General features: G+C 33.3%; 1 protein-coding gene across 3 annotated transcripts in view; it reads left to right on the top strand.

Moving 5' to 3' along the window:
* col16a1 (collagen, type XVI, alpha 1) overlaps window positions 1-17,543 on the top strand; it is a 118,999-nt gene that overhangs the window by 97,583 nt on the left and 3,873 nt on the right. For all 3 annotated transcript variants that reach the window (XM_039820638.1, XM_039820639.1, XM_039820637.1), the window contains 2 exons: window positions 17,023-17,217; window positions 17,448-17,511. In XM_039820638.1, the coding sequence (XP_039676572.1) occupies window positions 17,023-17,217; window positions 17,448-17,511 (259 nt within the window). The remainder of the gene's footprint in view (window positions 1-17,022; window positions 17,218-17,447; window positions 17,512-17,543) is intronic.

Below are 17,543 nucleotides of genomic sequence, written 5' to 3'. Positions count from 1 at the left end.
GACTTTTTTTTTATTATATGGTATTATACTTCATGGATTCGAACTCTGTACCTTCTTGCTGTGAGGCAACAGTGCTAACCATTGGGCCACTGTGCTGCTTTCCTTTACTATGACTTTTTTCAACATACTATACTTTGACATTTTTTCTAAATTTTCGACATTCTATACTATGACATTTTTTCGACATCCTATACTATGGCTTTTTTGTGACTTTTTTCGACATACTATTGAGGAAGTAGTGCTAACCATTGGGCCACTGGTATTGCTTTCCTTTTACTATGACTTTATTCGACATAATATACTATGACTTATTTTTAAATTTTCGCATAACTATACTATGACCTTTTTTTCGACATGCTATACTATGATGTTTTTGTGACTTTTTTCGACATACTATTGAGGAAGTAGTGCTAACCATTGGGCCACTGTGCTGCTTTCCTTTACTATGACTTTTTTTCTAAATTTTTCAACATGCTATACTATGACTTTTTTTCGACATACTATACTATGGCTTTTTTATGACTTTTTTCGACATACTATTGAGGAAGTAGTGCTAAACATTGGGCCACTGTGCTGCTTTCCTTTACTATGACTGTTTTCGACATACTATACTAGGACTTTTTTTCAAAATTTTTCAACATCCCATGAGACTTTTTTTTATATGGTACTATACTTCATGGATTCGAACTCTGTACCTTCTTGCTGTGAGGCAACAGTGCTAACCATTGGGCCATCGTGTTGCTTCCTTAATTCTGGAATTTTTTGTGACTTTTTTCAACATACTGTACTATGACTTTTTTTCGACATACTATACTATGTCTTTTTTGTGACTTTTTTCGACATACTATTGAGACAACAGTGCTAAACACTGGGCCACTGTGCTGCTTTACATTACTATGACTTTTTTCAACATACTATACTATGACATTTTTTCTAAATTTTCGACATGCTATACTATGACATTTTTTCGACATGCTATATTATGGCTTTTTTGTGACTTTTTTCGACATACTATTGAGGCAACAGTGCTAACCTTTGGGCCACTGTGCTGCTTTCCTTTACTATGACTTTTTTCAACATACTATACTAAGACTTTTTTTCTAAATTTTTCGACATACTATACTATGGCTTTTTTGTGACTTTTTTCGACATACTATTGAGGAAATAGTGCTAACCATTGGGCCACTGTGCTGCTTTCCTTTACTATGACTTTATTCGACATACTATACTATGACTTTTTATTTTTATTTTCAACATGCTATACTATGACATTTTTTCGACATTCTATACTATGGTTTTTTGTAACTTTTTTCGACACACTATTGAGGAAATAGTGCTAACCATTGGGCCACTGTACTGCTTTCCTTTACTATGACTTTATTGGACATACTATACTATGACTTTTTATTTTTATTTTCGACATGCTATACTATGATGTTTATGTGACTTTTTTCGACATACTATTGAGGCAACAGTGCTAACCATTGGGCCACTGTACTGCTTTCCTTTACTATGACATTTTTTCCACATGCTATACTATGGCTTTTTTGTGACTTTTTTTAACATACTATACTATGACTTTTTTTCGACATGCTATAATATGATGTTTTTTTTACTTTTTTCGACATACTATTGAGGCAACAGTGCTAACCATTGGGCCACTGTGTTGTTTTCCTTTACTATGACTTTTTTCGACATACTATACTACGACTTTTTTTCAAAAATTTTCGACATGCTATGCTATGACATTTTTTCGACATGCTATACTATGGCTTTTTTGTGACTTTTTTCGACATACTATTGAGGAAGTAGTGCTAACCATTGGCCACTGTACTGCTTTCCTTTACTATGACTTTATTCAACATACTATACTATGACTTTTTTTTTTTAATTTTCGACATGCTATACTATGACATTTTTTCGACATGCTATACTATGATGTTTTTGTGACTTTTTTCGACATACTATTGAGGAAGTAGTGCTAACCATTGGGCCACTGTGCTGTTTTCCTTTACTATGACTTTTTTCAACATACTATACTAGGACTTTTTTTCAACATGCTATGACTTTTGCCTTTATTTTTAATATTGTACAATACTTTATGGATTCGAACTCTGTACCTTCTTGCTATGAGGTAACAGTGCTAACCATTGGGCCATCTTGTTGCTTTCCTATTCTTGGAATTTTTTGTGACTTTTTTCTACATACTATACTATGACGTTTTTTCAACATACTATACTATGGCTTTTTGTGACTTTTTCGATGTACTATTGAGGCAACAGTGCTAACCATTGGGCCACTGTGCTGCTTTCCTTTTACTATGACTTTTTTCAACATACCATACTTTGACATTATTTCAAAATTTTCGACATGCTATACTATGATGTTTTTTGTGACTTTTTTTCGACATACTAATACTATGACTTTTTTCTAAATTTTTCAACATGCTATACTTATGACTTTTTTTCGACATACTATACTATGGCTTTTTTGTGACTTTTTTCGACATACTATTGAGGAAGTAGTGCTAACCACTGGGCCACTGTGCTGCTTTACATTACTATGACTTTTTTTCGACATACTATACTATGACATTTTTTTCTAAATTTTCGACATGCTATACTATGACACTTTTTCTGACATGCTATACTATGGGCTTTTTGTGACTTTTTCAATATACTATTGAAGCAACAGTGCTAACCATTGGTCACTTGCCCTTTACTATGACTTTTTTTTCAACATACTATACTAAGACTTTTTTTCTAAATTTTTGCATACTATACTATGGCTTTTTTGTGACTTTTTTTCGACATACTCATTGAGGAAGTAGTGCTAACCATTGGGCCACTGTGCTGCTTTCCTTTACTATGACTTCTTTCGACATACTGTACTATGACTTTTTTTAAATTTTCGACATGGTATACTATGACATTTTTTCCGACCATAGTATGGCTTTTTTGTGACTTTTTTGACATACTATTGAGGCAACAGTGCTAACCATTGGGCCACTGTGCTGCTTTCCTTTACTATGGACGTTTTCAACATACTATACTATGACTTTTTTCTAAATTTTTCAACATGCTATACTATGACTTTTTTTTCGACATTCTATACTATGGCTTTTTTGTGACTTTTTTCGACATACTATTGAGGAAGTAGTGCCAACCACTGGGCCACTGTGCTGCTTTACATTACTATGACTTTTTTCGACATACTATACTATGACATTTTTTCTAAATTTTCGACATGCTATACTATGACATTTTTTCGACATGCTATACTATGGCTTTTTTGTGACTTTTTTCGATATACTATTGAACAACAGTGCTAACCATTTGGCCACTGTGCTGCTTTCCTTTAATATGACTTTTTTCGACATTCTATACTATGACTTTTATTCTTAATTTTCGACATGCTATACTATGACATTTTTTCGACATGCTATATTATGGCTTTTTTGTGACTTTTTTCGACATACTATTGAGGCAACAGTGCTAACCTTTGGGCCACTGTGCTGCTTTCCTTTACTATGACGTTTTCAACATACTATACTATGACTTTTTTTCTAAATTTTTCAACATGCTATACTATGACTTTTTTTCGACATTCTATACTATGGCTTTTTTGTGACTTTTTTCGACATACTATTGAGGAAGTAGTGCCAACCACTGGGCCACTGTGCTGCTTTACATTACTATGACTTTTTTCGACATACTATACTATGACATTTTTTCTAAATTTTCGACATGCTATACTATGACATTTTTTCGACATGCTATACTATGGCTTTTTTGTGACTTTTTTCGATATACTATTGAACAACAGTGCTAACCATTTGGCCACTGTGCTGCTTTCCTTTAATATGACTTTTTTCGACATTCTATACTATGACTTTTATTCTTAATTTTCGACATGCTATACTATGACATTTTTTCGACATGCTATATTATGGCTTTTTTGTGACTTTTTTCGACATACTATTGAGGCAACAGTGCTAACCTTTGGGCCACTGTGCTGCTTTCCTTTACTATGACTTTTTTCAACATACTATACTAAGACTTTTTTTCTAAATTTTTCGACATACTATACTATGGCTTTTTTGTGACTTTTTTCGACATACTATTGAGGAAATAGTGCTAACCATTGGGCCACTGTGCTGCTTTCCTTTACTATGACTTTATTCGACATACTATACTGTGACTTTTTATTTTTATTTTCAACATGCTATACTATGACATTTTTTCGACATTCTATACTATGGTTTTTTGTAACTTTTTTCGACAAACTATTGAGGAAATAGTGCTAACCATTGGGCCACTGTACTGCTTTCCTTTACTATGACTTTATTCGACATACTATACTATGACTTTTTATTTTTATTTTCGACATGCTATACTATGACTTTTTTTCGACATACTATACTATGATGTTTTTGTAACTTTTTCAACATACTATTGAGGAAGTAGTGCTAACCATTGGGCCACTGTGCTGCTTCCCTTTACTATGACTTTTTTCGACATACTATACTATGACTTTTTTTCGACATGCTATAATATGATGTTTTTGTGACTTTTTTTGACATACTATTGAGGCAACAGTGCTAACCATTGGGCCACTGTGTTGTTTTCCTTTACTATGACTTTTTTCGACATACTATACTACGACTTTTTTTCAAACATTTTCGACAAACTATACTATGATGTTTATGTGACTTTTTTCGACATACTATTGAGGCAACAGTGCTAACCATTGGGCCACTGTGCTGCTTTCCTTTACTATGACTTTTTTCAATATACTATACTATGACTTTTTTTCAATATTTTTCAACATGCTGTACTATGACTTTTTTTCGACATACTATACTATGGCTTTTTTGTGACTTTTTTCGACATACTATTGAGGCAGTAGTGCTAACCATTGGGCCACTGTGCTGCTTTCCTTTACTATGACTTTTTTCGACATACTATACTATGATGTTTTTTCGACATACTATTTAGGCAACAGTGCTAACCATTGGGCCATTGTGCTGCTTTCCTTTACTATGACTTTTTTCAACATACTATAACTTTTTTTCTAAATTTTTCAACATGCCTTGACTTGCAACTTTTTTTTTTTATATGGTACTATACTTCATGGATTCGAACTCTGTACCCTCTTGCTGTGAGGCAACAGTCCTAACCATTGGGCTATCGTGTTGCTTTCTTAATCTTGGAATTTTTTTTTACTTTTTTCAACATACTATACTATGACTTTTTTTCGACATACTATACTATGTCTTTTTTGTGACTTTTTTCAACATAATATTGAGACAACAGTGCTAACCATTGGGCCACTGTGCTGCTTTCCTTTACTATGACTTTTTTTCTAAATTTTTCAACATGCTATACTATGATGTTTTTGTGACTTTTTTCGATATACTATTGAAGCAACAGTGCTAACAGTTTGGCCACTGTGCTGCTTTCCTTTACTATGACTTTTTTCAACATACTATACTTTGATATTTTTTCAAAATTTTCGACATGCTATACTATGACATTTTGACCATTTTCTTTTTAATATTGTACAATACTTTATGGATTTGAACTCTGTACCTTCTTGCTATGAGGTAACACTGCTAACCATTGGGCCATCTTGTTGCTTTCTTATTCTTGGAATTTTTTGTGACTTTTTTCTACATACTATACTAAGACTTTTTTTTCAACATACTATACTATGGCTTTTTTGTGACTTTTTTCGACATACTATTGAGGAAGTAGTGCTAACCATTGGGCCACTGTACTGCTTTCCTTTACTATGACATTTTTTCCACATGCTATACTATGGCTTTTTTGTGACTTTTTTTAACATACTAAACTATGACTTTTTTTCGACATACTATACTATGGCTTTTTTGTGACTTTTTCGACATACTATTGAGGCAGTAGTGCTAACCATTGGGCCACTGTGCTGCTTTCCTTTACTATGACTTTTTTCGACATACTATACTATGATGTTTTTTCGACATACTATTTAGGCAACAGTGCTAACCATTGGGCCACTATGGTGCTTTTTTCCTTTACTTATTTTTCAACATACTATAACTTTTTTTCTAAATTTTTCAACATGCTTTGACTTGCAACTTTTTTTTTTTATATGGTACTATACTTCATGGATTCGAACTCTGTACCCTCTTGCTGTGAGGCAACAGTCCTAACCATTGGGCTATCGTGTTGCATTCTTAATCTTGGAATTTTTTGTGAGTTTTTTCAACATACTATACTATGACTTTTTTTCGACATACTATACTATGTCTTTTTTGTGACTTTTTTCAACATCATATTGAGACAACAGTGCTAACCATTGGGCCACTGTGCTGCTTTCCTTTACTATGACTTTTTTTCTAAATTTTTCAACATGCTATACTATGATGTTTTTGTGACTTTTTTCGATATACTATTGAAGCAACAGTGCTACCCATTTGGCCACTGTGCTGCTTTCCTTTACTATGACTTTTTTCAACATACTATACTTTGATATTTTTTCAAAATTTTCGACATGCTATAATATGACTTTTTTCTACATACTATACTAAGACTTTTTTTTCAACATACTATACTATGGCTTTTTTGTGACTTTTTTCGACATACTATTGAGGAAGTAGTGCTAACCATTGGGCCACTGTACTGCTTTCCTTTACTATGACATTTTTTCCACATGCTATACTATGGCTTTTTTGTGACTTTTTTTAACATACTAAACTATGACTTTTTTTCGACATACTATACTATGGCTTTTTTGTGACTTTTTTCGACATACTATTGAGGCAGTAGTGCTAACCATTGGGCCACTGTGCTGCTTTCCTTTACTATGACTTTTTTCGACATACTATACTATGATGTTTTTTCGACATACTATTTAGGCAACAGTGCTAACCATTGGGCCACTGTGCTGCTTTCCTTTACTATGACTTTTTTCAACATACTATAACTTTTTTTGTAAATTTTTCAACATGCCTTGACTTGCAACTTTTTTTTTTTATATGGTACTATACTTCATGGATTCGAACTCTGTACCCTCTTGCTGTGAGGCAACAGTCCTAACCATTGGGCTATCGTGTTGCTTTCCTAATCTTGGAATTTTTTGTGACTTTTTTCAACATAATATTGAGACAACAGTGCTAACCATTGGGCCACTGTGCTGCTTTCCTTTACTATGACTTTTTTTCTAAATTTTTCAACATGCTATACTATGATGTTTTTGTGACTTTTTTCGATATACTATTGAAGCAACAGTGCTAACCATTTGGCCACTGTGCTGCTTTCCTTTACTATGACTTTTTTCAACATACTATACTTTGATATTTTTTCAAAATTTTCGACATGCTATAATATGACTTTTTTTCGACATACTATACTATGGCTTTTTTGTTTCTTTTTTTGACATACTATTGAGGCAGTAGTGCTAACCATTGGGCCACTGTGCTGCTTTCATTTACTATTACTTTTTTCGACATACTATACTATGACATTTTTTCAAAACTTTTGACATGCTATACTATGACATTTTGACCATTTTTTTTTTATATTGTACAATACTTTATGGATTCAAACTCTGTACCTTCTTGCTATGAGGTAACACTGCTAACCATTGGGCCATCTTGTTGCTTTCTTATTCTTGGAATTTTTTGTGACTTTTTTCTACATACTATACTAAGACTTTTTTTTCAACATACTATACTATGGCTTTTTTGTGACTTTTTTCGACATACTATTGAGGAAGTAGTGCTAACCATTGGGCCACTGTACTGCTTTCCTTTACTATGACATTTTTTCCACATGCTATACTATGGCTTTTTTGTGACTTTTTTTAACATACTATACTATGACTTTTTTTCGACATGCTATAATATGATGTTTTTGTGACTTTTTTCGACATACTATTGAGGCAACAGTGCTAACCATTGGGCCACTGTGTTGTTTTCCTTTACTATGACTTTTTTCGACATACTATACTACGACTTTTTTTCAAAAAATTTCGACATGCTATACTATGACATTTTTTCGACATGCTATACTATGGCTTTTTTGTGACTTTTTTCGACATACTATTGAGGAAGTAGTGCTAACCATTGGCCACTGTACTGCTTTCCTTTACTATGACTTTATTCAACATACTATACTATGACTTTTTTTTTTAATTTTCGACATGCTATACTATGACATTTTTTCGACATGCTATGACTTTTGCCTTTTTTCTTTATATTGTACAATACTTTATGGATTCGAACTCTGTACCTTCTTGCTATGAGGTAACAGTGCTAACCATTGGGCCATCTTGTTGCTTTCCTATTCTTGGAATTTTTTGTGACTTTTTTCTACATACTATACTATGACGTTTTTTTCAACATTCTATACTATGGCTTTTTTGTGACTTTTTTCGATATACTATTGAGGCAACAGTGCTAACCATTGGGCCACTGTGCTGCTTTCCTTTACTATGACTTTTTTCAACATACCATACTTTGACATTATTTCAAAATTTTCGACATGCTATACTATGATGTTTTTGTGACTTTTTTCGACATACTATACTATGACCTTTTTCTAAATTTTTCAACATGCTATACTATGACTTTTTTTCGACATACTATACTATGGCTTTTTTGTGACTTTTTTCGACATACTATTGAGGAAGTAGTGCTAACCTTTGGGCCACTGTGCTGCTTTACATTACTATGACTTTTTTTCGACATACTATACTATGACATTTTTTCTAAATTTTCGACATGCTATACTATGACATTTTTTCGACATGCTATACTATGGCTTTTTTGTGACTTTTTTCAATATACTATTGAAGCAACAGTGCTAACCATTTGGCCACTGTGCTGCTTTCCTTTAATATGACTTTTTTCGACATTCTATACTATGACTTTTTTTCTTAATTTTCGACATGCTATACTATGACATTTTTTCGACATGCTATATTATGTCTTTTTTGTGACTTTTTTCGACATACTATTGAGGCAACAGTGCTAACCTTTGGGCCACTGTGCTGCTTTCCTTTACAATGACTTTTTTCAACATACTATACTAAGACTTTTTTTCTAAATTTTTCGACATACTATACTATGGCTTTTTTGTGACTTTTTTCGACATACTATTGAGGAAATAGTGCTAACCATTGGGCCACTGTGCTGCTTTCCTTTACTATGACTTTTTTTCGACATACTATACTATGACTTTTTTTTTTTTATTTTCGACATGCTATACTATGACTTTTTTTCGACATGCTATAATATGATGTTTTTGTGACTTTTTTCGACATACTATTGAGGCAACAGTGCTAACCATTGGGCCACTGTGTTGTTTTCCTTTACTTTGACTTTTTTCGACATACTATACTACGACTTTTTTTCAAACATTTTCGACATGCTATACTATGATGTTTTTGTGACTTTTTTCGAAATACTATTGAGGCAACAGTGCTAACCATTGGGCCACTGTGCTGCTTTCCTTTACTATGACTTTTTTCAAGATACTATACTATGACTTTTTTTCAAAATTTTTCAACATGCTGTACTATGACTTTTTTTCGACATACTATACTATGGCTTTTTTGTGACTTTTTTCGACATACTATTGAGGACGTAGTGCTAACCATTGGGCCACTGTGCTGCTTTCCTTTACTATGATTTTTTTCGACATACTATACTATGACTTTTTTCTAAATTTTTCAACATGCTATACTATGACTTTTTTTCGACATACTATACTATGGCTTTTTTGTGACTTTTTTCGACATACTATTGAGGCAGTAGTGCTAACCATTGGGCCACTGTGCTGCTTTCCTTTACTATGACTTTTTTCGACATACTATACTATGACATTTTTTCAAAATTTTCGACATGCTATACTATGACATTTTTTCGACATACTATACTATGGCCTTTTTGTGACTTTTTTCGATATACTATTGAAGCAACAGTGCTAACCATTGGGCTACTGTGCTGCTTTCCTTTACTATGACTTTTTTCGACATACTGTACTATGACTTTTTTAATTTTCGGTAACCATGTAGCACTATTTTTCGACATGCTATAGTATGGCTTTTTTGTGACTTTTTTTGACATACTATTGAGGCAACAGTGCTAACCATTGGGCCACTGTGCTGCTTTCCTTTACTATGACATTTTCAACATACTATACTATGACTTTTTTTCGACATACTATACTATGGCTTTTTTGTGACTTTTTTCGACATACTATTGAGGAAGTAGTGCCAACCACTGGGCCACTGTGCTGCTTTACATTACTATGACTTTTTTCGACATACTATACTATGACATTTTTTCTAAATTTTCGACATGCTATACTATGACATTTTTTCGACATGCTATACTATGGCTCTTTTGTGACTTTTTTCGATATACTATTGAAGCAACAGTGCTAACCATTTGGCCACTGTGCTGCTTTCCTTTAATATGACTTTTTTCGACATTCTATACTATGACTTTTTTTCTTAATTTTCGACATGCTATACTATGACATTTTTTCGACATGCTATATTATGGCTTTTTTGTGACTTTTTTGACATACTATTGAGGCAACAGTGCTAACCTTTGGGCCACTGTGCTGCTTTCCTTTACTATGACTTTTTTCAACATACTATACTAAGACTTTTTTCTTAAATTCTTTCGACATAATTATATGCTATGGTTTTTTTGTGACTTTTTTCGACATACTATTGAGGAAATAGTGCTAACCATTGGGCCAATGTGTGCCTTTTCTTTACTATGACTTTATTCGACATACTATACTATGACTTTTTATTTTTATTTTCAACATGCTATACTATGACATTTTTTCGACATTCTATACTATGGTTTTTGTGACTTTTTAATCACACTATTGAGGGAAATAGTGCAAACCATTGGGCCACTGTGCTGCTTTCCTTTACTATGACTTTATTCGACATACTATACTATGACTTTTTATTTTTATTTTCGACATGCTATACTATGACTTTTTTTCGACATACTATACTATGATGTTTTTGTATCTTTCTCGATATACTATTGAGGAAAAGTGCTAACCATTGGGCCACATGTGCCTGCTTCCTTTACTATGACTTTTTCGACATACTATACTATGACTTTTTTTCGACATGCTATAATATGATGTTTTTGTGACTTTTGACATACTATTGAGGCAACAGTGCTAACCATTGGGCCACTGTGTTGTTTTCCTTTACTATGACTTTTTTCGACATACTATACAACGACTTTTTTTCAAACATTTTCGACATGCTATACTATGATGTTTATGTGACTTTTTTCCTCTACTATTGAGGCAACAGTGCTAACCATTGGGCCACTGTGCTGCTTCTCCTTTACTATGACTTTTTTCAAGATACTATACTATGACTTTTTTCAAAATTTTTCAACATGCTGTACTATGACTTTTTTCGACATACTATACTATGGCTTTTTTGTGACTTTTTCGACATACTATTGAGGCAGCTAACACAACACTGTCTGCTTTCTTATAGCTTTTTCGACCTACTATACTATGATGTTTTTCGATACTATTTAGGCAACAGTGCTAACCATTGGGCCACTGTGCTGCTTTCTCCTTACTATGACTTTTTTCAACATACTATAACTTTTTTTCTAAATTTTTCAACATGCCTTGACTCTGTAACTTTTATATGACTATACTTCATGGATCTGAACTCTGTACTTCTTTTGTGAGGCAAAGTCCTAACCATTGGGCTATCGTGTTGCTTTTTAATCTTGGAATTTTTGTGACTTTTTTCAACATACTATACTATGACTTTTTCGACATACTATACTATGTCTTTTTGTGACTTTTCAACATAATATTGAGACAACAGTGTAAATATGGGCCACTGTGCTGCTTTCCTTTACTATGACTTTTTTTCTAAATTTTCAACATACTATACTATGATGTTTTTGTGACTTTTTCGATATAATATTGAGGAAGTAGCTAACTATTGACCACTGTGCTGCTTTCCCTTTACTATGACTTTTTTCGACATACGATTATGACTTTTTATTTTCGACATGGTATACTATGACATTTTTTTCGACATGCTATAGTATGGCTTTTTTGTGACTTTTTTGACATACTATTGAGGACAACAGTGCTAACCATTGGGCCACTGTGCTGCTTTCCTTTTACTATGACATTTTCAACACATACTATACTATGACTTTTTTTCGACATACATATCCTTTTTGTGACTTTTTTCGACATACTATTGAGGAAGAGTGCCAACCATTGGGCCACTGTGCTGTTTTTTACATTATATGAATTTTTTTCAATAATTATACTATGACATTTTTTCTAAATTTTCGACATGCTATACTATGACATTTTTTTTTCGACATGCTATACTATGGCTCTTTGTGACTTTTTCGATATACTATTGAAGCAACAGTGCTAACCATTTGGCCACTGTGCTGCTTTCCTTTAATATGACTTTTTCGACATTCTATACTATGACTTTTTTCTTAATTTTAGACATACATATACTATGACATTTTTCTGACATGCTATATTATGCTTTTTGTGACTTTTTTGACATACTATTGAGGCAACAGTGCTAACCTTTGGGCCACTGTGCTGCTTTCCTTTACTATGACTTTTTTCAACATACTATACTAAGACTTTTTTTCTAAATTTTTCCGACATACTATACTATGGTTTTTTGTGACTTTTTTCGACAATACTATTGAGGAAATAGTGCTAACCATTGGGCCACTGTGCTGCTTTTTCTTTACTATACTTTCTTAGACATACTATACTATGACTTTTTTATTTTTATTTTCAACATGCTATACTTACATATTTTTTCGATATCTTATACTATGGTTTTTGTACTTTTTGACACACTATTGAGGAAATAGTGCTAACCATTGGGCCACTGTGCTGCTTTCCTTTACTATGACTTTATTGACATACTATACTATGACTTTTTATTTTTATTTTCGACATGCTATACTATGACTTTTTTTCGACATACTATACTATGATGTTTTTGTATCTTTTTCGACATACTATTGAGGAAGTAGTGCTAACCATTGGGCCACTGTGCTGCTTCCCTTTACTATGACTTTTTTCGACATACTATACTATGACTTTTTTTCGACATGCTATAATATGATGTTTTTGTGACTTTTTTTGACATACTATTGAGGCAACAGTGCTAACCATTGGGCCACTGTGTTGTTTTCCTTTACTATGACTTTTTTCGACATACTATACAACGACTTTTTTTCAAACATTTTCGACATGCTATACTATGATGTTTATGTGACTTTTTTCGACATACTATTGAGGCAACAGTGCTAACCATTGGGCCACTGTGCTGCTTTCCTTTACTATGACTTTTTTCAAGATACTATACTATGACTTTTTTTCAAAATTTTTCAACATGCTGTACTATGACTTTTTTTCGACATACTATACTATGGCTTTTTTGTGACTTTTTTCGACATACTATTGAGGCAGTAGTGCTAACCATTGGGCCACTGTGCTGCTTTCCTTTACTATGACTTTTTTCGACCTACTATACTATGATGTTTTTTCGACATACTATTTAGGCAACAGTGCTAACCATTGGGCCACTGTGCTGCTTTCCTTTACTATGACTTTTTTCAACATACTATAACTTTTTTTCTAAATTTTTCAACATGCCTTGACTTGCAACTTTTTTTTTTTTATATGGTACTATACTTCATGGATTCGAACTCTGTACCTTCTTGCTGTGAGGCAACAGTCCTAACCATTTGGCTATCGTGTTGCTTTCTTAATCTTGGAATTTTTTGTGACTTTTTTCAACATACTATACTATGACTTTTTTTCGACATACTATACTATGTCTTTTTTGTGACTTTTTTCAACATAATATTGAGACAACAGTGCTAACCATTGGGCCACTGTGCTGCTTTCCTTTACTATGACTTTTTTTCTAAATTTTTCAACATGCTATACTATGATGTTTTTGTGACTTTTTTCGATATACTATTGAGGAAGTAGTGCTAACCATTGGGCCACTGTGCTGCTTTCCTTTACTATGACTTCTTTCGACATACTGTACTATGACTTTTTTTTTTAAATTTTCGACATGGTATACTATGACATTTTTTCGACATGCTATAGTATGGCTTTTTTGTCACTCTTTTTGACATACTATTGAGGCAACAGTGCTAACCATTGGGCCACTGTGCTGCTTTCCTTTACTATGACGTTTTCAACATACTATACTATGACTTTTTTTCTAAATTTTTCAACATGCTATACTATGACTTTTTTTCGACATACTATACTATTGCTTTTTTGTGACTTTTTTCGACATACTATTGAGGCAACAGTGCTAACCTTTGGGCCACTGTGCTGCTTTCCTTTACTATGACGTTTTTCAACATACTATACTAAGACTTTTTTTCTACATTTTTCGACATACTATACTATGGCTTTTTTGTGACTTTTTTCGACATACTATTGAGGAAATAGTGCTAACCATTGGGCCACTGTGCTGCTTTCCTTTACTATGACTTTTTTCGACATGCTATACTATGACTTTTTTTCTAAATTTTTCAACATGCTATACTATGACTTTTTTAACATACTATACTATGACTTTTTTTCGACATGCTATAATATGATGTTTTTGTGGCTTTTTTCGACATACTATTGAGGCAACAGTGCTAACCATTGGGCCACTGTGTTGTTTTCCTTTACTATGACTTTTTTCGACATACTATACTACGACTTTTTTTCAAACATTTTCGACATGCTATACTATGATGTTTTTGTGACTTTTTTCGAAATACTATTGAGGCAACAGTGCTAACCATTGGGCCACTGTGCTGCTTTCCTTTACTATGACTTTTTTCAACATACTATACTATGACTTTTTTCTAAATTTTTCGACATGCTATACTATGGCTTTTTTGTGACTTTTTTCGATATACTATTGAAGCAACAGTGCTAACCATTGGGCTACTGTGCTGCTTTCCTTTACTATGACTTTTTTCAACATACTATACTAAGACTTTTTTTCTAAATTTTTCAACATGCTATACTATGACATTTTTTTTTTAAATTTTCGACATGCTATACTATGACATTTTTTCGACATTCTATACTATGGTTTTTTGTGACTTTTTTCGACATACTATTGAGGAAATAGTGCTAACCATTGGGCCACTGTACTGCTTTCCTTTACTATGACTTTATTCGACATACTATACTATGACTTTTTATTTTTATTTTCGACATGCTATACTATGACTTTTTTTCGACATGTTATACTATGATGTTTTTGTAACTTTTTCGACATACTATTGAGGAAGTAGTGCTAACCATTGGGCCACTGTGCTGCTTTTCTTTACTATGACTTTTTTCGACATACTATACTATGACTTTTTTTCGACATGCTATAATATGATGTTTTTGTGACTTTTTTCGACATACTATTGAGGCAACAGTGCTAACCATTGGGCCACTGTGTTGTTTTCCTTTACTATGACTTTTTTCGACATACTATACTACGACTTTTTTTCAAACATTTTCGACATGCTATACTATGATGTTTTTGTGACTTTTTTCGACATACTATTGAGGCAACAGTGTTAACCATTGGGCCACTGTGCTGCTTTCCTTTACTATGACTTTTTAAAAAGATACTATACTATGACTTTTTTTCAAAATTTTTCAACATGCTGTACTATGACTTTTTTTCGACATACTATACTATGGCTTTTTTGTGACTTTTTTCGACATACTATTGAGGCAGTAGTGCTAACCATTGGGCCACTGTGCTGCTTTCCTTTACTGTGACTTTTTTCGACATACTATACTATGATGTTTTTTCGACATACTATTTAGGCAACAGTGCTAACCATTGGGCTACTGTGCTGCTTTCCTTTACTATGACTTTTTTCAACATACTATAACTTTTTTTCTAAATTTTTCAACATGCCTTGACTTGCAACTTTTTTTTTTTATATGGTATTATACTTTATGGATTCGAACTCTGTACCTTCTTGCTGTGAGGCAACAGTCCTAACCATTGGGCTATCGTGTTGCTTTCTTAATCTTGGAATTTTTTGTGACTTTTTTCAACATACTATACTATGACTTTTTTTCGACATACTATACTATGTCTTTTTTGTGACTTTTTTCGACATACTATTGAGGCAGTAGTGCTAACCTTTGGGCCACTGTGCTGCTTTCCTTTACTATGACTTTTTTCGACATACTATACTATGACACTTTTTTCAAAATTTTCAACATGCTATACTATGACATTTTTTCGACATGCTATACTATGGCTTTTTTGTGACTTTTTTCGATATACTATTGAAGCAACAGTGCTAACCATTGGGCCACTGTACTGCTTTCCTTTCCTATGACTTTATTCGACATACTATACTATGACTTTTTTTTTTTATTTTCGACATGCTATACTATGACTTTTTTTCGACATGTTATACTATGATGTTTTTGTAACTTTTTCGACATACTATTGAGGAAGTAGTGCTAACCATTGGGCCACTGTGTTGCTTTCCATTACTATGACTTTTTTCGACATACTATACTATAACTTTTTTTCAAAATTTTTCAACATTCTATACTATGACTTTTTTTCAAAAATGTTCAACATGCTATACTATGACTTTTTTTCGAAATACTATACTATGGCTTTTTTGTGACTTTTTTGCTGTTTGGAAACAGTGCTAAGCATTGGGCCATTGTGCTGCTTTTCTATACTATGACATTTTTATAACATATTATATTATGACACATTTCATGACATTTTATATGTCATAATATAACTCTACTGTGTGTATTGTTTATGACATTTTATGGCATACTATACTATGTCGTTTAAATGACTTTCTATGACATTTTTTATAACATACCATAGTATGACATTTTATTCAATCTCTAAGCTACATGACTGACATTTTCATTTATCTAAGACCTGTGTGCATGTGTGTCTGTCTCCAAGGGTGAACCAGGGGCTGCAGGCCAGAAGGGTTCCCCAGGGGAGAGAGGTAGGCCAGGGCCCCCCGGCGGTGGAGGTTACCACTCCAAGGATGCACAGCCCATGATCGGCCCGGTCGGACCAAGAGGAGAGAGGGGAAGCCCAGGCTCAGAGGGCCCACCCGGACTCCCTGGAACTCCAGGGTCGCCAGGAAATGATGTGAGATACAGTTTCATTACACTTATATCCATGTGGCTTAATTATTTATTTACACTTTTTATTACATCCAAATCATGCAATTTCAAGCTTAGAAGAGGTAATGACACAGTACAGTGTCTGGAGGCGCTCACAAGCTCCATCTGCACTTTTTAATAATGAATGTTTTAATTATGTACCTTGATTAATGTTTGCCCTTTTGTTTTTCTCTTCATTTCTCTGTTCTTAAACAGGCTGTAGTCAATTATGATGAAGTCAAGAACTTCATCCGCCAGCAGGTCATCAAGATCTTTGATGGTGAGCACATTTGCATTGTTAGGTGAATGTTT

Source organism: Perca fluviatilis, chromosome 13, assembly GCF_010015445.1.
Source record: "Perca fluviatilis chromosome 13, GENO_Pfluv_1.0, whole genome shotgun sequence".
Lineage (NCBI taxonomy): Eukaryota > Metazoa > Chordata > Actinopteri > Perciformes > Percidae > Perca > Perca fluviatilis.
This window is presented reverse-complemented; position numbering and strand designations above follow the sequence as displayed.